Source organism: Lactuca virosa, chromosome 4, assembly GCF_052849685.1.
Source record: "Lactuca virosa cultivar CGN04683 chromosome 4, Lactuca_virosa_CGN04683_v6, whole genome shotgun sequence".
Classification (NCBI taxonomy): Eukaryota; Viridiplantae; Streptophyta; class Magnoliopsida; order Asterales; family Asteraceae; genus Lactuca; species Lactuca virosa.
Window position 1 is genome coordinate 51,588,209 of NC_136429.1, and position 22,367 is coordinate 51,610,575.

The 22,367-nt window shown below is 37.7% G+C and overlaps 2 protein-coding genes across 3 annotated transcripts; one reads left to right on the forward strand and one right to left on the reverse strand.

The window, feature by feature from the left end:
* Positions 1–14,462: 14,462 nt before the first annotated feature.
* Positions 14,463–16,249, forward strand: LOC145104058 (F-box protein CPR1-like). Of its 2 annotated transcripts, none has more exons than XM_079041339.1 (2): positions 14,463–14,610; positions 14,709–16,249. In XM_079041339.1, the coding sequence occupies exon 2, from the start codon at positions 14,720–14,722 to the stop codon at positions 15,980–15,982; it is 1,263 nt and encodes a 420-aa protein (XP_078897465.1). In that variant the 5' UTR covers positions 14,463–14,610; positions 14,709–14,719; the 3' UTR covers positions 15,983–16,249. The 2 variants fall into 2 exon arrangements, with proteins under 2 accessions (XP_078897465.1, XP_078897464.1); XM_079041338.1 differs by having other exon boundaries at positions 14,465–14,610; positions 14,706–16,249.
* A 4,864-nt stretch (positions 16,250–21,113) lies between these two features.
* Positions 21,114–21,856, reverse strand: LBD2 (LOB domain-containing protein 2). The gene has a single exon (XM_079047034.1). The coding sequence runs from the start codon at positions 21,816–21,818 to the stop codon at positions 21,114–21,116; it is 705 nt and encodes a 234-aa protein (XP_078903160.1). The 5' UTR covers positions 21,819–21,856.
* Positions 21,857–22,367: the final 511 nt, after the last annotated feature.

Below are 22,367 nucleotides of genomic sequence, written 5' to 3' on the forward strand. Positions count from 1 at the left end.
GTACTCGATCCCTTAGTCCTTTCCTTATTCACATAAGGAATTAGTCTTAATTTTCCAAGCTGAAAGTTCTCATTCATCATACTATACAACTTGCATGATTCCAAGTTTCGGTCCAATTGAACCTTGGGTGATGAGAATCTTTCCTTATTTGGTAATATTATACACTACCACAACCGAAAGAATCAAATCCATTTTTCCAATATTGCTATCAATGGAATCTTATAAGCAACAACTTTTCACAAATGCCATTGTAAGGATACTTAAAATAAATAAAATCAAAACCTTTTTTCTTTTATTTTAAAACTTTGCGGAAAAACTTATCCTTACAATCCATATGAAAACCTTGTTGTTATCTATTCCTAAGCAATATAAATATCATAACTCTTAAGTAATAGCCCAAATTTCTGATCACCGAACCATGCGATTGAAATCCATCATCGCGATCAGAATCAGCATGTACTTAATAGAGTTAGACAATGGACTTTACCTGAAGTAGAGCCAAACTTATTGAATCCTTAGGTAAATTTGGCAGCTTCGTAACCAATGCCCCTTCCTTTGGCAGTAGTTACCTATGGACCCTTGATAATGGGACTATCTCAGACTTCGCCTCTCTCTTTACCATTGGGTCAACCGAGTTGACTATGGCCGATCCCTTTCCATTGGGAAGAGAGAGCTTTACTGGATATCCAATGTCATCATTGTCAATGTCCATAAAGTTTTAGGAAGTTGATCTTAGCAAATAGATAAGATCATTAAGGGTCTTGTCTTAGTCTGTTTCATAGGATTCCCAAAAGAACTCACTATGTGACTTAGAAAGTAGTTGAGCCACCAAATTTCTCAAGACTTTGACACCCAATTCTCCCGGCTTGTCAATATGTGACTACATCTCCAAGATGTGATCACTCCTAGACCTTGCCTTGCCAATAGGGCTTGAGTGACCTTAAACTTTTTAGGAACTTGAGGGTTAGGGAGAATAATTGGAGGAGGTGAAAGAAGTATGATATCCATGGGACATCATCTTCATTTAGGAAAGCTTGTTTCAAGAGATTTGGGAAGATCATAAATGTCTAGACCAGACATCTTTTTGGGAGATATTCAAGATAGTTGATTTAAAGTCCTTAATATGACACCCGATATGAAATATTAAGGCTAGGACCCAACAAACTATTTTATAACTTAGAAGAGGGATGCCGTAATCCAAGCTATAAAATATTTGAAGGTAGGTGAATGACGATTCACCAATTTCCACCATGAAAAATGAAATAATTTATTAGGTTTTAATTGGATTTGAAAGTCCTAGATCTTTGAGATTCATTGAACTGTTCAAAGGCATGTTTCAATTTCGAGTGTGCCCTTCAGGTTTTGTGACTGGGATGCCGAGGATCACAAAACAAGGTGTGAATAACCATGCAAATATACTTGGTACCCTTAATATTTACCCCTTAATCAGTGTGCCGGTTAACCACACACGCTCCACCGATACTATGATAAATATTAAGTTACCCTTTGCCTACCTTGTTAAGTCCAGGTTAGTGTGTCGGTTAACCACACACGCTCCACTAACGACTTAAGCAAAGTGCAAAGTGTAATTTCATGGGTTAGCACCAAATTCACATTTTCCTAAGTAACTAAGATTGGGTATTAATAAGAGTTTAGTTACTTAGTATTTATCATTAATACTTTTAATGAAAGGAGAATTATAGTCCTTGTCCTACCCGTTCGGCTAACGACCCTCCACCAGTCAAGGAAGCGGTGGGTGAGAGTGGACACCCATTAAACTGCCATTTTATAGGCAGTAACCTTATACCCCCCTTATAGACCGGCTTCGTGAATGAGGCCTACTAACGGTAAGACTGACTTTACTCTTATACATATATATAAATATTATTAACTTATAATATTATAAAGTATAAGGGTTCAATTTTAACTTTTAAAATTCTAAGGGCTAACTTGGAATTAAAGTATTCATAAGTGAAAACTTTTCAAATTCCAAAACTTGAGGGCAAGTTTTGAAACTATTCAAAACTAATTAATTCCATAACTTATGAGTTTAAAGTAGTTTTAATTAAAAAAAAAAAAAAACTCTTCAAGTTCCATAACTTGAGGACAAGTTATGGAAGACTTTAAACTAATTAATAAAAAAAATAACTTTTTTTTATTGTAACTTATGGAACTAATTAAGGTTACACTTTTTTTTTAATTTAATGAAGAGACTCTTGAACCTCCATAACTTGAGGACAAGTTATGGAGTCATAAAACCATTTAATTAGAACTAGACTCTTCATTTTGTAACCTTTGCCAACTTTTATGAGTTTTATGATTGTTAAATGTGACTTTTCATATAACTTGAGGACAAGTTACAAAAACACACTTTGGAATCAACTCTTAGATTAAAATGGATTGAAAACAACTATTTCACACAACTTTTCTATTAATCTAAGAACCTCATAAGAACAAGATAATTCAAATCATCAATCTTCAAGAAATTAGCATGAACATACAAACTAATACAAATCTTGAAATTATGACAATTATCTTAGAAATTGGATTAGCATGAACATTACCACATCAAAAACAAGTTTATAAGTCCAAAAACATCTTAGGGTAATGTTCCTAGTCCAATTCCAGCCAAAACAATCGAATATATGCATCCAACTCGATTTTTCAGCTACTTTTGCAAGTATAACAAGAAAACAAGCCTAGTCTCTGATACCACTGTTGGGTTATGAGCATTCTAACACTCCTAAGTGTACATGCAACCTTAAATACCTTGGATCTATGTTTTCTCTATTATACATACAATTATGAACATCCAAGGTATTATCCTAATCTAGCATACAAAATAATAAATATAACAAGATAGAATACATACCTCTTTGATGTAGAATGTCTTCATGAAGCTTGAGTGCCTAGTGCCCCAAGTGTGACACCTCAAATGGTTCACACAACACCAAATACACTTGGAATAACTTGAGAGAAACTTGAACACTCCTTGAAATCGTCTAGCCCTCACACTCACACATTAGTGCATGATTTCTTGAGCCATGGGATTCTTTTATATGGTGGCTATTAGGGTTACACCATGTAACTCATAACTTTACCCATTCCTTATGCTCCATGGATTTTAACCTCCATGGAGTATCCATGGGTCACCCCATGGACTTAGTCCAACATAAGGAATCTTGGATCACAAGCCCACATATATAAGAATGAATGATTTACACAATCAACCCATATATTTAATTAGTCTCCTTTTGATCACTTAATTAATTCCAAATTAATTATTGATCAATACTAATTAAATAACCTTATTAATATATTAGAACTTATAATATATTAACCAACCTTAAGTGTTATTTCTCTCATTATAGTCTATCCAAATGCATGATGCCATGCAACCCAAATGGACCATGCCGGGTCGGGTCAAGTCTTACCAATTATAGTTATGGACTTAGACATTAATCCAACAATGTCGAGCAGGGTCTTGCTACAAGTGTGGCAAGGAGGGGCACATGGCGAAGGACTGCCCCAAGGGATTTGCAGTTTGCTTTCACTGCAACCAGACTGGCCATCGGAAGGCCTAGTGCCCGCAGCTGCTTCAGGGATCAGCGCAGGGAGCTGTACCTGCTGCTATTCGAGTTACAGAGAGTCGGCCAGCTAAGGCCGAGTCACCGAAGGCTCGCGGGAGAGCCTTTCAGTTGACAGCGGAGGAGGTCCGCGCAGAACCCGATGTCGTGGCCAGTATGTATTCTTTTGTTATTCTATTTTGAGTTATTTGTGCTTATATTGTGATATGCGTAGGTACTTTTCTGGTGAGTTCGGTACCTGCCTTAGTGTTATTTGACTCGGGTGCGATTCGATCGTTTGTATCATTACCGTTTAGTCACCACATCGGTATCAGACGTGAGCCGTTGAGTCGACCTATGAGAGTTTCTATAGTCGATGAGTGTGCGGTGTTTGCCACTGAGGTGATCTGGGGATATGTACTCGAGATTTTTGGTGTTGAGTTTTCGATAGATCTGGTACCGATCGAGATGGGTGACGACTGTGTCATTGTGGGCATGGACTGGTTGAGCCGGTACGGAGCGGTAATCGACTGTGATCGTCAGTTGGTGACCATACGAGACCCTAGTGGGGGAGTGCTTTCAGTATATGGCGAGGGTACCCGATCTGGATCAGCTTTCTGCTTTACTTCCCGAGCGAGACAAAGTTTACATCAGGGTTGCATGGGTTATCTGGCGTATGTGATGGATACGCGGGTTACTGCTGAGAGACCGAGTTCCATTGCTGAAGTTTCGATAGTGAGTGAGTTTCCGGATGTTTTTCCCGAGGAGTTACCGGGGGTGCCTCCCGAGAGACAGGTGGAGTTCCAGATTGATTTGGTTCCAGGAACGGCGCCTATTGCCTAGGCTCCTTATCGCCTTGCGCCGCCCGAGATGCAGGAGTTATCCTCGCAACTTCAGGAGCTGTTGGGGAAGGGTTTCATTCGACCGAGTAGCTCGCCATGGGGAGCGCCGATCCTTTTTGTCAGGAAAAAGGATGGTTCACACCAGATGTGCATTGATTACCGGGAGTTGAACAAACTGACGATCAATAACCGCTATCCACTTCCGAGGATCGACGATCTATTCGATCAGTTACAGGGTGCATCTTGGTTTTCCAAGATTGATTTGAGATCAGGATATCATCAGATGAGAGTACGCGAGGAGGATATTCAGAAGACAACTTTTAGGACTCGTTATGGGCATTACGAGTTTGTGGTGATGCCTTTCGGGCTCACCAACGCATCAGCAGCATTCATGGACCTCATAAACAGGGTGTGCAGACCCATGTTGGATCGATCGGTGATCGTGTTCATCGACGATATCCTCGTGTACTCGAGGTCCAGGGAACAGCATGAGGAGCACCTTAGAGAAGTTTTGGGAGTTTTGAGATCGGAGAGGCTATATGCCAAATTCTCCAAGTGTGATTTCTGGTTACGAGAGGTCCATTTCCTAGGACACCTTGTTAATCAGAATGGGATTTTGGTCGATCCGGCCAAAATTGAGGCAGTTATGAGGTGGGAGGTACCGAGATCCCCCACCGAGATTAGGAGCTTTCTGGGATTGGTTGGCTACTACCGGAGGTTTATCAGAGATTTCTCTAAGATTGTCGTCCCCCTCACCAGGTTGACCCGGAAGGGCGTTACTTTTACTTGGGGTCCCGAGCAGCATACCTCATTTGAGACTCTTCGCCAGAGGTTGTGCGAAGCTCCGGTGTTAGATCTTCCCGGGGGAATGGAGGACTTTGTGGTTTACTGTGATGCATCTATATCCGGGATGGGTGCGGTGCTAATGCAGAGGGGACACGTGATATCATACGCATCGAGGCAGTTGAAGCCTTATGAGACGAGATATCCCACCCACGATCTGGAGTTGGGGGCGGTGGTGTTCGCCCTCAAGATCTGGCGCCACTACTTGTATGGGGTTCGGTGTATCATATACACGGACCATAAGAGCCTGAAGTATCTCATGGATCAGCCCAACCTAAATATGAGACAGAGAAGATGGTTGGATGTGGTGAATGACTATGACTGCGAGATCTTGTATCATCCGGGCAAGGCTAATGTGGTAGCCGACGCCCTAAGCCGCAAGGCAGAGAGTGCTCCGATCCGAGATGTGTGTATGAGGATGACGGTGATCACTCCAGTCTTAGATACCATCCGAGAGGCCCAAGCAGATTCCGTGAGACCAAAGAACCGTAAAAGGGAGCGGGTGATTGGACAGGTGTCCGAGTTTGTGACGGACAGCCGAGGACTTATGATTTTCAGAGGGCGAATTTGGGTGCCCTATACGGGAGGAGCTCGACATATACTGATGGAGGAGGTGCATAGATCGAGGTTCTCGATCCACCCCGGGGCCACTAAGATGTATTTAGACCTGAAGAGAGACTATTGGTGGCCCTGTATGAAGAGGGATGTTGCTTGGATAGTTGAGAGGTGCTTGACCTGCCGTCGGGTCAAGGCAGAGCACCAACGGCCACATGGACCATTGCAGCCTTTAGAGATTCCCCAATGAAAGTGGGAGCAGATCTCTATGGACTTTATCACCAAGTTACCGAGGACTGCACGTGGAGTTGACGCGATTTGGGTGATTGTGGATCGGCTGACGAAGAGTGCTCACTTCCTTGCTATTAGTGAAAGCTCTTCTGCGGAGAGATTGGCCGAGATTTATGTGAGGGAGGTGGTAGCTCGGCATGGAGTGCCGACCACGATAGTGTCAGATCGAGACGTGCGCTTTACTTCCAGATTCTGGAAGAAGTTTCATGAGGAGTTGGGTACCCGGTTACACTTCAGTACCGCGTATCATCCGCAGACAGATGGGCAGAGCTAGTGTACGATTCAGACGCTTGAGGACATGCTGCATGCATGTGTTATGGATTTCGGAGGAAGTTGGGACACTTACTTACCCTTTGCTGAGTTTTCTTACAACAACAGTCACCATTCCAGCATTGGTATGCCTCCATTTGAGCTCCTTTATGGGAGGAGGTGTCGGACTCCTATCTGTTGGGGAGAGGTGGGACAGCGAGTGATGGGTAGCACTGAGATAGTGCTCAAGACAACCGAGCAGATTCAGCAGGTCATGCAGAGGTTACTGACGGACCAGAGTCGCCAGAAGAGTTACGCAGACAGGCGACGATCCGAGCTCGAGTTTCAGGTTGGAGACTTTGTCCTTCTGAAGGTATCCCCTTGGAAAGGGGTAATCCGATTCAGGAAACGGGGCAAGCATGGGCCCCGATACATCGGTCCTTTTCAGGTGACCGCCAGAGTGGGTAAGGTAGCGTATCGTTTGGAGCTACCTGCAGAGTTGATTCAGATCCATAACACCTTCCACGCATCCCAGTTGAGGAAGTGTGTAACCGACGAAACGGCAGTGGTAACGCTGGAGGACATTCAGGTAGATGCGAGCCTGAATTATATTGAGAGGCCGACCGCGATCTTGGATCGGAAGGTGAAAGTTCTGAGGAACAAGGAAGTGCCCCTGGTTCAGGTCCAGTGGCAGCATCAGAGAGAGTCCGATTTGAATTGGGAGTCGGATTCAGAGATGCGGGAGCAGCATCCAGAGTTGTTTGTGGAGCATGACTTCGAGGGCGAAGTCTGATTCTAGTGGGGGAGAATTGTAACATCCGGATTCCCAGGTATGTTTTAATTTTAAGTATTTATTTTTGAGGTTCATCGACCTACTCGACGAGTTGGTGCTATAACTCGCCGAGTAAAGACTGGATGGCCACGTGGGTTTAATGATCTACTCGACGAGTCCGGGAGTAGACTCGCCGAGTAGGCGCTGGGAGTGAAAACCCTAGATCGTCGGGTTTAAGACCTATTTAAATGCACTTATAGCCTTATTTGCGGCCACACCTCACTGAAAAGAAACCCTAATCGCCCCTTGAGCTTGTGAGAGAAGTTTTGAGCCTTACTTGAGATTTTGGTAGGGGAAAGGAAGATTCCAAGCAAGGATTGTGAAGAGGCTGATAGATCTACTGCTTATACGTCTAAGGGTTTCTGTTAGAGGTATCAAGTTCGAACCTTTCTCTTTTATTTGAGTAGATCTCTCATTTTGAAGATTAGGGCTTCCTTTCTTTATATTTTGGGACTTTGAGGATTTGGGGTTCATGAGGAGGCTTGAACTCCAGATCTGGACCTTAGGAGGTCCCTAACATCTAAAGGTTCCTGCTTTATTCAGCCTTGATGGAATTTATGAGTGAATAACCCATTTAGATCATGTTCTTGGCTTTTCATGCCCAAAATGCCATGCATGGACATAAAGTCTATGACTTTACGTGATGAATGAGCCCTGAGAGTATGGATCTGGAGTTTGGGAAGGTCTCCTACCTTAAAGTCGTCAAAATACAAGTTGAGTCTGAATGGACTCGTCGAGTTGATGAACCCACTCGGCGAGTAGATTAGGGTTTGTCCCGATGGAGCTTTACCATGAGACGGCTCGGCGAGTCAGGGGTTAACTCGACGAGGTGGACCTTCATGAGATTCATGAGAACGACGGGACTCGACGAGTCGCGCAAGTGCACTCGGCGAGTCTGGTCAATTTGGGCTGTTGACTGGAATTGACTTCTGTTGACTTTAGGGTTGGTCAAACGAGTAATGGAGGTCAGGAAAGGGTAAGATGGTCTTTTACCCATTTCTAGGGTTAAGAGTGTAAGAGAGACCAATGAATGATGTAGTCGAGTATGAAGAGGGTATTAATTAGAGATATTATCCTTGTGTTAGGCGGAGGCTAGATAGAGGATTCCCGAGTACGAGGCTTTTACTTACTAGCTTACGAGGTGAGTCTTCTCACTATACTTTACCTATAGTGGTATGTATTTGTGACCAGAGGGTCTTATATGTTTAATTGAGTACTGTGATATTACTACATTATGTCTGTGTGATTTATGTTATGTGTTATCCAGAGTTTACAGAGTTAGGACCGGTGGGTCCACAGAGTTAGGACCAAAGGGTCCACAGAGTTAGGACCGGAAGGTCCATCAAAGTAGTGGGACTGGAGGGTCCCACTGAGACACATTGACCGGAGGGTCTTACAGAGTTATAGCCTCGAGTGGCTAATGTGTTGTATGTGGTATTTTAGGGAACTCACTAAGTTTCGTGCTTACCGTGTTATGTGTTATGTGTTTCAGGTACCTCAGAGGATCGCGGGAAGGCACTGACATGATTGTACACATCTGTTCGAGATTATGTTGAGGATTCTGGGATTTGACTTTTGTCGTGGATTTATGTTGACTTTGAGACACTTATGATTTTTATGATATATAATATATGAGTTTTATGTGATTTAAAAATGAAAAAAATTGGTTTGAAAATTTTACGTCATTACAGGTTAGAAATAAATTTTAATGGTGAATGGTTTCTAATGATGCTTGGGTACTTGGGTTGACAAGAGATGGATCTTGGGTTAGAAATAAATTTTAATGGTGGCGGTGACGGCCGGTCGCAAGAATCAAAAACGGAGAAGTGAGGTGACGATGAAGAAATGGGGCAAAAGGGGTACGTTTTCTCCTGTGAAATGAGTTATCTGATGAATGTGAGAGGATGTCATGGGAGAGATGAAAGAGAAATTAAATATCCTCCTACTTTCCTTCCTACATATATACCTTTCCATTTGAAATGATGACAAGTATATTAAAATATTACTAATTTTATCAAAATATGACACATGTTACCATTTTACATGGGTAACAAGATAAGTATGAAGAAAATATAAAATGATATTTAATTTCTTGAGATGAAATGGTGCCTATTAAACAATTTTTTATAATTTTTTTAATAAGTTAATAATAAACAAAATAATTAAATAAATAGATAAAGGTATAGCGAGATGAGAAATGAGGTATCTGATGAATGTGTGAGGATGTCACGGGAGAGATGAAATAGAAATTAAATATCCTCCTACTTACCTTCCTACATATAATGCGAAACGCGCAAATTACCTAAAACCACATGGACGGTTTGTTAGGCTGCCCGAAGTGGAAGCAAGAAGATGCATGAGAGGCTGACATGGAGCCCCCAAGACGCGTGAGCACCGCCCCTAGGGGCCTGTGCTCTGCCTGTGGCGTGAGTTCGAAGACGATAGGAGACGTCCAATGGGAGAAGGGGAAAGTTGGCAACGGTCATTTTGACCAAATTCTTACCGTTACATATTAAAAAAAATTCTTTTTACAATTTAAAAACCTATCGACTACAACTATATATACCCATTATTTTACTAACATTTTACACTACAAAAAACACTTTCTTCTCATATTTTTTTTATCTTCTATCTATGGATCCAAATCAAAATACCTCACTCACCCCCAAACACTCCAAATGATCCATTTCCAAATCTTAGTTACATGCAATTGATAACATCTCCACTCCAACAACAAGTTCTCTTCACCAATCTTCCATACCACCCAAACTACTACCAACAACAAACGCCACCACAATTCAATCAACCCCAATTTCAAGCCTTTCAATCCCAAACTTCTCAACATCAACAATTTCACGCACAACCTTCACAACCATCTCAAGTTCCATTATCTCAATCCCAACATATAAACCTTGACAATGACGACGACGACGAACGGGTTGAAGAAACACAACAAAGTCGTAGAAGGCACAAAAAATCAAAAGATCCAAGAAAAAAGAAAACTACGCAATGGATTGAAGAGGAGGATGAAGCTTTAGCTAAAGCTTAGATTTTCATATCACAAGACGGGGATGTCGGCTACGCCCAAACGGGTCAATGTTTTTGGAATCATGTTTTAGACCACTTCCACAGGTTATTAGGAAGGAAAACAAACCGGACATACGACACGGTCAACGCAAAATGACGTGACCTTCGAGCGGATTGCACCAAATTTAACGGCGTGTTTGACAATCTTAAAAATATGCATAGAAGTGGTAACAACAATTTCAACATTTTAGCAACCGCGTTGTACCAATACAAAATTACCAACAATGGTAAACCATTCGGCAACCAAAAAGCATGGGAAGTTTGGCGTAATGGTCCAAAATGGGTCATTTATCCAGATACGTTGCATTCGGGATCTACCATCGGCTCCAACAAAAGGGTAAGAACTTCCGAGTTGGACATTGGTGTTAGCCTCGACCTAAATGATGAGTTCAACGCCACCGAGGGGGAGGGTCCACCGAACGTCCAACTTCGTCGGCCATCGGGAAGGGACAAAGCGATAAAGGGGGTATCTTCAAGCGAAAAATCAACCAACGAGGACGTACTAGCAGACAAAATAGACAAAACTCTACGCTTTTTAGAAAAAAAAATGAATCAACGAAGGAAGTTCGTCGGCGAAAAATGGCACTCACCGATCTTCAAATTTTAAACACGAAGCCGCAACCGGATCTCTACCCGGAAAATTTAAGCGCGTTTTTAAAAATTCAACAACTTCTCGAAAAATATTGCAACTAGATTCTATGTTTTTTTTAGTGATTTATGTTTAATTTTCTATGTTTTTTAGTAATTTAGGTTTAATTTTCTATGTTTTTTTATGTTTTTTTTAATAATTTAGTTTTTAGTTTTCTATTTTTTAGTTTTAATTTTCTATGTTTTTTAACTAATGTAATGTGGTTTTAATTAATGTAAAATATTTTATTATGTTTTAAATTATGTTTTTTATTTAATTTAATATTAAAAAAATAAAAAATAAAAAAATGAATATTGTTGAGTAGTAATCATTTCCAATGTCTAGTTAATTGGTGTTAGGTTGGTGGTGGAGCTGATGTGGTGCTGAGAGAGTTTTTCAGTGGTTTGGTTAGTGGTTTGGTTGTGACCATTTCCCACGGCATTAGTTGTGTAGTCATTACGTGTAAGTTTGTTAGGATCTCATGACCAATGTTCACTATTCTCGATTTCTCAAAATCTTAGACAAAATTGCAAAAATGGTCCCTGTGGTTGGCAAATTATGTGGATTTGGTCCAAAATGAAATGTTGGTGCACCACTGGTCCAAAATTGGATCTTTTTATTGTTTTTTGTCCCTATACACTTAAAATGACCTTAATGCCCCTTATATATATATATATATATATATATATATATATATATATATATATATATATATATTTGTATTTATATAAATGTTTTTAATTAATTTAAAATGAGAAAAAGGCCCACCCACCTCTCTCTCTCTCCCTCTCTCTCTCTAGGTTTGTATCTGATGAAAACTCAAGAACACAAAAACCATTTCCATCGATTGGCACCACCATCACCATCGACTGCCGCCACCATCACCACCGATTGCCGCCACTGTTCGCCACCATTTGTTCACTGCTTGCCTCCATCCATTTGCAACCACGCCTCTCTTTCTTAGATCTGAAACCCAAATATCGTCGGACCTATCGTCGGATCTAGATTTTTCAGATCTCGTTGTGGCCGGAGGATTGAGATTTTTCTAGTGCAGGTTTGAACCTTTGATGGAATAAGGTTGTGCAGGTGTTGGAATGGAGCTTAATGAAATTAGGGCTCATAAGCCCCTGTCTCTTGTTTTAATCGGGATAAAGAGGGGACGAACAAAGCAGTCGAAAGGGATGAAGCATTTCTTCGAGACTGGTGACCCTTCGTGGGTTTTTCTTCCTCGTCTTCGGCAGCGATCTGAGAGACGCAAAGCAGAATTGTCGGCCTTGGGTCGCTCGAAGAAAGAAGAACGGAGGCGACAACCAACGATGAAACTTGAAGGAAAGGTGGACAGAAGAATGGTCCGGTGGAACAAGGCAAGCAGGTGGGGGTTCGGTGGAGTTTGCTCGACGGGAGGAGAAGAAAAGTGCGAGAGATGAGGCTATTGTCTTGGTGGCTCACCGACGCACCACTACAGCCCATGGTTCATGGCAGATGAAGATTGAGAGAGAGAGAGAGAGAGAGAGTTTATTTTGTTTTTGTTTTTCATTTTATTAGAAGAATAAGAAAATAAATAAAAGAAATTAAAATATAATTATTTAAGGGGCATATTAGTCATTTTAGGTGGGATGTGGACCAAAAACACAAGAAAATACAACCTTAGGGACTAAAACCACACAAGGTATCTAAAATTGGACCAGTGGTGCACCAACATTTCATTTTGGACCAAAACTACAGAATTTTGTCAACCACAGGGACCATTTTTGCAATTTTGTCAAAATCTTATATCTAATTTAGCTACTTATTTAAATGACTATTTGAACGGTTTGATATTTGATCCAATTAACCTCATACCGAATAACCCAAAATCCGGCAATTCGGACAACCGAATCTTCACGGCGTGACTTGGTGAACAAATATCTTAGTTTTATTCGCACTGCGTACATGCTGAAAGACCGACGGCAAGCAACGGGCCCACGTTTATTCCGACCCCGACAATCACAACTTTGGATATAAATTATGCGTAAATTATGTGTCTCCTATATTAACCTATATGTAGTAAGTAATTGATTAAATCGTCAATATACGATAGGCAATTGAGTTCGCGACATCAGGTTACGAGGAGTAAATGTAATATAATTTATAAAAGATAAAAGAAGGACAAAATTGCAAAAATGGTCCCTGTGGTTGGCAAATTTATGTGATTTTGGTCCAAAACGAAATGTTGGTGCACCACTGGTCCAAAATTAGATTTTTCTATTGGTTTTGGTCCCTATACACTTAAAATGATGGTTATGCCCTTATAATTTACATTTTTCATTTTCTTTAGTTGTTGAAATACATAAACAAATTTAATTTATATCTTTTTAACTTAAAACAAAAATAATAAAAACAAATAACTCATTCCCCACTCTTATCTTAAAGAAGCCCTTCATCACCGGTTCCATCCTCATCATTGATATCTGGAACTAACATTATCTGGAACCAGCATCCTTCATCACCGGTTCCCTTTGACCCCCGATTCTTCTAGGGTTTCGGTGGCCTTCTCCCATTTGCAGTTTACTCTAAGCAAGCGGTTTCAGATCCTAAAATTAGGGCTTGCGTCAGATCGTGCTTCTCTTCCTCCACAGGGGCTCCATCTCATCCATCTTCTAAGTTAGTTTTTCGATGCTCTGTTTTGTTTGATTGAACTTCTATGTCGCTTTAAAGCTCCTAATCTGCCTCCACCGTCATTTTAAAGCTCCTGCTCTGCTTATACAGTCGTTTGAAAGCTCCATGGTGGGCAATGATGGAGGTTCGGTAATGGTGAGAAGTAATGGAGATCCGACAACCATCCTGTCACCACACCTTCTAATCAGCCCTCCTCACCTTCTTCTCTCATGTTCACCGGCCTTAATCTCTTCTTGATTTACCACAGAATTCCAATCAGCACCACCAGACACACCATCACCAAGCTCGTGTGATCTGAATCGAAGAAGGTAGGGTGAGAATCAAATCAGAACAGAATAGGAGGAAGGGAGGGTCGTGGTTGTCGTCGATTGAAGCTAGAACTGGAAGGAGAGGACCTGTGATTGTGAGAGAAGGAGGGGTACATCGATTTGAGATCTGAGTTGTGTGATCTGAAAAGTTTGTTGATGATTAGCTGTTGAAGATAACGAGGAGTTTTTTGTTTATCATAAAATGGAAATCGTTGATAATTTTTTTTGTTTTTTTGATGAACACATTGAAGAACACTGATGATTTTTTTTGGGTGAATGTTTGATCTAAAAAGTTTAGTTCTGTGTGTGAGAGAGAGATTCGTGGGGTGATATATATTTTTTGTTTTCGTTTAATTAAAGGAATTAGAATTCAATTAAAACAAATAGCAAAAAATAATTTTAAGGGCATATTAGTCATTTTAGGTTGGGTATAGACCAAAATCACACAAAAATGCTAACTATAAGGACCAAAATCGCACAAAGTATCCGAAATTGGACCACCGATGCACCACCAAACTTTTTTGGACCAAAACGACATAATTTTGACAAACAGGGACCATTTTTGCAATTTTGTCTAAAAGAAGAGAATCTCAACATCACACCAACCCCACTCCGTCTTCACCACTTTCTGTGGACGACTTCTTTTATTTCAGTTCTTATACGTTACCAGTCAATCCAATGTAAAGATCCAAATAAGTATTCAGATGTTTATGTTCCAATCAGTTCTTCAATCCAATCACTCATGATCGAGGTATTTTTATAGAAAAAGATCGGATTTTTATGTTTCTATTAAACAATTTGCTTGTTTTTAGCCCACCCTCGTCAGAATTTCCTAAATCCGTGCAGCAGATCGAGTAAAAATGGCGGAGAAAGCTAGCAAAGCGATGAGCTTACTGAAGTTAGCGGAAGAACGAGCTACGTTGAAGAAACAACTCGAGGAAGGAAAACAAAAGCAACGGCTAGATTCTGTACCTTATCTTCCAAAAGATTGCGTATCCAATATCCTTATCCGATTACCTCTCGAATCACTTCAACGATCCAGATTCGTTTGCAAGCCATGGTATAGCATCATCAACAGCCGTACATTCGTTCACGACAATCTTCAACAAGCCGAGAAGGTCTTGATATTCTTGAGCCCCTTCAATCTTGTTTCTCGCTGGTCTGATAAAGATTCAGTTTTCCGAGAAAACACTAATACGTTTTCTGTTGAAGCCAAGATCTTCGATCTGAAATCAGTTCATGTGCTTCATCGACCTCTAATCGCCTCATCATCAAAGTATGCTATCAGATACATGATGTTAGCCGATGGGAAGACAACAATAGGTGAGTTTAACGCCACTTGTTTGGGCAAAATTAGAGCAACCTGCGATGGTTTAATCGTGATCGATAACATATTAAAGAAAGGTGAATTGGTGATCATGAATCCGGTCACTCGTGAACTGGATTTGCTTCCTTTAGGCACGATATACCCTTCACATGAAGAATCATTCGCGCTTGTGAATTGTACACAAGGGTACAAACTAATTCACTTGTTTCGTGATGAATCACAGTTCATTGGGTGTGAAGTTCTAAGAATTGGTGAAAGATCATGGAGGGTAATCGATGGGCCATCTTTTGGGCTCTTGAAATGGTTTGGATACGAACCGGTTTTTGCAATTGGTGCATTACATTGGGTTCCTGAAATTGATCATAGTGAATACATAGTCTCGATGACTATAGATGATGAGAAGTTTTACAAGATCGAGCTTCCAAAAGTTAGTAGATTCAATGATAGAATAATGGAAGTGTCTGGATGTCTTTGTTTCGTGGCACATGAAGAAATGAATGAAATAAGCATTTGGATATTGGAGAGTTTATTGGGAGAATGGAAAAATATATATACGATTGGAGTTGGGTGTATACGAGATTTGATCCCTCTTTATTTTCCAAAATTTAAATGGGAGATATATTTCATGGATAAAGATGGTTCGGTTTTCGCTTTTGATTTTGAAAAGGAACAAATGCGAAAAGTTGTGGTCAAGAAGGAGATTTTTCCAATTCATCAATCTGCTTATACGATTCATGTCAATAGCCTCGTTTCGTGGTCAATCACAGAGAATGGTCATGATAATATTGACCCATAGAGCACTAAGTACTTAAAAAGGGTAAATTTATATCTACAGTCTCACACGGTATATTTTGGGCCTTAGGGTAAACATTATAGGTTTTTGAATATAAGACCTTTTTAGAATTCCACTTTTAGGTTTCATGGGTGGTCTAGATCAATAAGTGTGTCATATCGCTTTATGTTGTTCCTTATAGATTTTCACACATACCAAAATGTGAGTCATGTCATGTTTATATATTATTATTTACATATATATGAATCAAATATATTGTTTTGAGTGCAATTATCTATTCAATTAATTTACAAAATACTAGTTAGATATGAAATGAAATAAAGAGTTTAAGAAGTGAAATAATATTACATTTGTATGATAGAAAAAAGTACTAAAACAAATGGAAAAAAGGGTAGGGTAATCAAGAGGCCAAGAATTTTGAGCTGCCATAGAGTTATTGAACTGTTTAGCCGACCTGTATATAATTATCAAATCATTAGTAACTTTATAACAAATAAATTACAATCTATGATTTGATACATATATAATAACAACATTTAGCAACAATAAAATTATCATTCATTTACTCGTATTTATTATCAATGTCAGAGTTACATAAAATTTGGTTTTAAGATGCATACAAAGGTTGTAATGTATGACAACTATGGTTGCAATTGGTCTTAAACCGATCCCCCCACAACATCAGTCTTCTTTTAGTATTTAAGCTTATATAATTTTTTTTATATGTACTTTTGTAAAAAGAAAACTGTATAACGTTATAGTGATTTTTAAATATATTAACTTAATAAGAAGAGTATATAACCTAAAAATAATAATTTTGAGATATAATATAAAATCAATTCATAATATAAACACTTCTATTGAACTAAATGAAGAATAAAATTGTACGCATTACAAATATTGTTAAACAAATTACCTAGCAAAAAAGGACTTTTAACACATAAGAAGCCAGGCCAGGCATGGAACTGCCCATGGGCCTAAACTCAAAAGCATGGAGCAACAGGCCATGGCCAACTATGCTTGTAGTATATCCATATTTTTATTTTATTTTTAAAATAACAATTATTATTTTACAACTTCTTATTTTGTTTTGTATATATAATAACTTTTTTGTCTATTATTTCATATAATGTTTTATTAAAATGAACTGAAAATTTATTTTTACTGAATATTTCGAAATTTTATGTTGACAATTTATTAATTTTTTAACTAAACCAATACTTAAAAAACTTATTTACCAAACAATAGTATTTTTAAACCTAATTATGATAACAGAGTTGAAATAATTATGGAGCTCATATTTTTCATTAAAAAATGAAAAACACTTTCCCACCACCACACATTGCCAACGTCTTCTTACTCTTTCTCATTCACCTCTACCGGAGATAACCACGATGCCATCTCTGACTTGTTCTTTCTCTTGCACTTTTGTTGTTCTTGAAATACTATGAAGTGACGATGTCAATCTCTCAAACATAACAGCTAACCTTTGTTTTTCAAGTTTTTTCGCATTTGAGTATGCACCTTTCAAATATCAAAAGAGTTTTTGCAATGGATGCAAAAGTTCTTATGAAGATGCCACTAGACTCTTAATTAAGCGGGATCGTAAACATTCACGATGTTGCTAGATTGATAAATAGATGAAACGACAACAAGTTTCCAATCCAATGAACAAATTCTGGAAAAATGACACAAGGCCACGAGATCCAAGCCCAGTAAACTAGATATTTCCATGAAAACGCTTCTAGAGAAGAAGCTCACCCTTTGAGAATCTTTTTGGTAATGAAGGGTTTCTGTTAATGGTTCTTGATTGGGGTTGACAACAATGCATGTAATTCAAGAAACGACGAGGAAGGAGGGAGCACAACGATAATGCTGGTAATTCAAGAACATATAGCAAAAAACTTTAAGAAATTATTACATATTAAAACCGTTTGCTATTTTCCAAAAAAAAAAAATAAGAGAAAAGACCAGTGAGCTTTTGAGTGTGAAGAATTGATACATTTATCTCCTTCGAAATGGATGAGATGAACATGGAAATGGCACATGATGGTCGGCGATGGAAGAGAAGCCGGACAGTGGTAGTGGCTGGTAGAAGAGGATGAGAAGAGTAAAAATAGTGTCAATTAAGACTAGAGGCGTACCTATGTTTCGTTTTTCACTTTCATAAGTGCGTCATCTTATTTTCCCATCACTATCTTTTTACTCTTTAAAACCTGGAAATTATCACATTTTACTCCATCTCTTATTTTATTTTATTTTTAAAATATATTTTATACAAATATTATAAATTTTTTACAAAGAATTAAAAATCATAAATTTTAATATATATATTTTTTATAACTTTTTAGTATATACATTATTTAATAAAAACTAAAAAAGAATAAAAAAAATAACTTTTCTAGCATTGACCAACCAGAAGAAGAGAGAAATAACTGAAAGGCTAAACCGCACCCAATGTATGATATTCCTAAGTGCGGTTCCTGCCAAGTCATCATACCACACGCTGCGGTTTGGATTACACCTTCGAGTGTAAAGGTCGTGGTGAGGTAATGTGTTTTTTCATTTTTTTAATAATAAAAAAGAGGTCCATAATTATATTAACCATGGTTTTGTAATTACTTTTCCGAACACTATGGTTAAGTTAAAAAGTCACAATTAATAAGGTATATAACCTAACAATTTTTCACATGTATGTATCTCATGATTTAAAACGTAAGTAACCTCAAACCATGTCTCACAAGTTGATGATATATAAAAGATATATTGTTTCGATATGTTTTTGAAGTTCACATATTTAGCGATTAAAATGTTTGGGTAATTGCTTGTATAGCATTTTGACTATAAAATAGAGGGAAAATGTTCAAAATGACCAACGATTATTTTATTTGTCCAATATTAATTACTGGATTTATTTTTGCCCATTTTTAGATAATAAATTTTCTAAAATCGTCTAATTTAGTCTCTTTAACTAGGGGTGAGCAAAAACTGCACCGCAACTAAATTTAATCGCAAAAACCGCATAAACCGCAACCGATAAATCGCAATCGCAATAAAAACCAATGGTGAGGTTTTCAGTTTTTCAAAAACCGCAAATTTGTGATGCGGTGCGTTATTAGTTTTCAAAAACCGCAAAAAAAAAAAAAAAAAAAAAACGCACCGCATATATTATATACAATTTTTTTAATAATTATTAATATATTAATTATTAAAAATAAAACAGGTTTCATGGATGAAAGAATGATAAAATTTTAGAAGACAAAAATGTTTGTTTTTGTAATGTTTAACTTTGGAAAATTGTGAAATTTCACAATTTTAAGATATTTATTTTTAATTATTAGTGATTTCATGTTTTTAAGATATTAGTTGTTTGTGATTTATGTTAATTGTTTTATAACTTATTCTTTTTATTATTATTACAAGTAATATTTTTGAACTCTTAAAACTGTTTGAACTCTAAACTACAGTTAAAAACCACACAAAATAACCGCACCAAATTCATACGGTTAATAACTGAAACACAAAAAAAAAAACAAAACCGCACCACAAAAATAACTGCCTAACCGCACAGCAAAAACAACCGCGCCAAACGGTTTTGAAAATAGATTAACCGCATTTGCGGTTAGTGGTGAGGTTTTGGCCAATAACCGCACCGCGCTCACCCCTATCTTTAACTGAGTAACATATATATGTGATACCGAACAAACTTTAAGAAATTTGTTATAAATGATCAGAGAGAATTATTCTATTTGTCAACTTTTTTTGTTATTCAACTTACTTTTATCCTTTTTTTAGGCAATGAACTTCTCAAAATCATCTTGTTTTAACTATTTTATTTGGCTATAAACCTTAATCTGCTTACATGACATTTTCTATTATCTATATTAAAACTTTGTTAATATTTAGATTTTAGATGACATGGCTTTTATAGGTATGACTTGACAATCTAGCCTCTTAAAAGCACAAATTCAATAGTCTGGCAGGGAATCAAATTGGTTACGTGTGTTGTCTTCGTTTCTAGGAAACATGAGGTTCTAACACATTGATTAAAATTTACTACAAATCATTGAATAATGTCATCTCAGTTGGTTAAAGAAACTAAAATAAGACAATTTTGGAAATCTAAAAGTGTAATAAAATAAGTTAGTAACTAAAAGTGGACAAATGTAATTATTTTTATTGGTAATTTATAACAAATGTAATTATTTTTATTGGTAATTTATAACATTTTCTCCAAAGTTTAACCGATATTACCTACAATACTTGATTAAAAGCACTTGAAAAATTCATTAAAGATGGACAAAAAATTAAATTAAATGTCTAAAATGAACAAATGGAATAATTCATTGATAATTTTCAGCCTTTTCCCTAAAATAAAATATCCAAAAGAACATTTAATAAAAAAAAGAGATAACTTGTGAAATGAGAGTAAAAGTCAAGTTAGAGGAATATAGATAACTTATTTTTATTTAAAATAATCTATTTTATTGAAGCCAATATAAACCTAGCAAATTATTTGACTCTTATAAAATTAAATAATGAGATTATGGTTATCCAAATATTAAATACTCGTTAGTATAATTTCAAATTTTAGGAATCACAGCTAAACATTATGGTTAACTAAATCCACATTCCGCATATTAAAATTGATCATTATATAACTAGTATATTTTCTATCTTTTTAGAAATTAAAGCTATAATTTAATTAATATTATATCGTTTCGAGAATGATCGAAACAATCTATGGTCAACTAAATCTATATGACTCAAATTGACCATTGTAACCGCGTCATTAAGATTTGTCCGTAATCTTAATTAGGGTTTGGGGGTGAACGAAAGCACTCTAAATTAAAACCTTACTTTCAAAGCATACATCCATTAAATTCAAAAAAGAATTCATTAATTAAACTTTATTAAAAAAAAGAGACCCTTGATTAGATGCTAATTCAATTAAATGTCACTAAAAAGGGTAAATTACAAATCTAGATTAGCTCGAGTGATCAAGATTTGTGAAAATAAACACAAAATTTTGAGCTTGAATCATACACGTATGTATTAGTCAACAAATTATCAAGAAAAAGATTTTCATTACGAATCTAATCTTCTCAAAGAAGCAAAACAAATTAATACCTTGCTAGTAAAATTGACTGAAGTCGTTCATCATATGCTGCTGTGGATGAATCAAAGAACCTTGTTGTTGATCTCTTTCTTGCTTTAATTTCTCCATATTTTGCAAAGATCCATAGTTGAACATACGCGAATTATCAATAACACCACCATTACCGATCCCATTGCTATGAATATAATCCAACACTGCACCATTGTTAATCCCATTGTTGTCACCATTCCATGATCCAATCAAACGTTGCTGCCCAGATTTATTGTTGTACAAAACCCCATTTTGCGTAATGGGAACTTGTCGAAGATGATGATGATGAATATTAGCTTGTTGGTATTGCGTTTTATAAACCCTAAGTTCTTCTGAAACCCTCTGAAACTCTCCTAATGGCCCTAACACAGGATCTTTAAGCCGACAATTCGCTTCCCAGATGAGTGAATCCACCGCTTTTTTCCCGTCTTCCCTAGTCAAATCCTTCACCAATTTAGTCACATTACTAACCCCGAAGACCTTATGAACAGCTTGAAAATCTTGGGTTTTTTCCGCTGGAAAAAAAGGTGCCAAGATGCACTTTTCTGTGCACTTCTTTCGCTGGTGGCGGCATGATGCGCATGCAGGAACTCCGCCTCCGCCATTGGTGGTGGTTGTCGGTGGCGGAGATGGGGAGGGTGCAGCCTCAAGAACCCTAATGGTGGTTGTAGTAATGTGACTCTTCTGCATCTTTTGATGAACTATATAAATCAAGAATTGAGGGGAGATGATCAAGAAAAGCTTTGAATGAAAGAATATTATTTGATCGATTTAGGGTAAAAAATTAACAAGTATGATAATTTACATCTATATATAAACAAGATCTTGACCCATGTGCCGTATCACAATACTAAACAAGATACCATTTATATTTATACCTTTGTTTATGTCAAGAATGAAAAGGGTGTTTCTTGAATAATATAATTAATAAAATCCTTGAAAAAGATAAGTAGACATACCAAGAAATACTATGTTTCTGTGTGTATCTGTGTGTGTGTGTGGGGTGGGGTGGGGTGGGGTGGGGTAGGGGTAGGGGTAGGGGAAGGAGAGTGATATCTAAATATTACGCATGGAAAGATTGAGGATTTGTTTAAAAAGGTTTAGGGTTTTATGGGTGTTTGTAGGTGGTTCACATGAAGACGAAGGGTGTGTGTATACATGTTCAACTAAATTTAACTTAACCCCCCTAGATTTTAGCAAATGTCATCTAGGTCCGAAATATTTTCTACCTATGTCTTA

Bases quoted from the DNA above. Each gene is read 5' to 3' on its own strand.
- LOC145104058 (XM_079041339.1), top strand. From the start codon at position 14,720: ATGGCGGAGAAAGCTAGCAAAGCGATGAGCTTACTGAAGTTAGCGGAA.
- LBD2 (XM_079047034.1), bottom strand. From the start codon at position 21,818: ATGCAGAAGAGTCACATTACTACAACCACCATTAGGGTTCTTGAGGCT.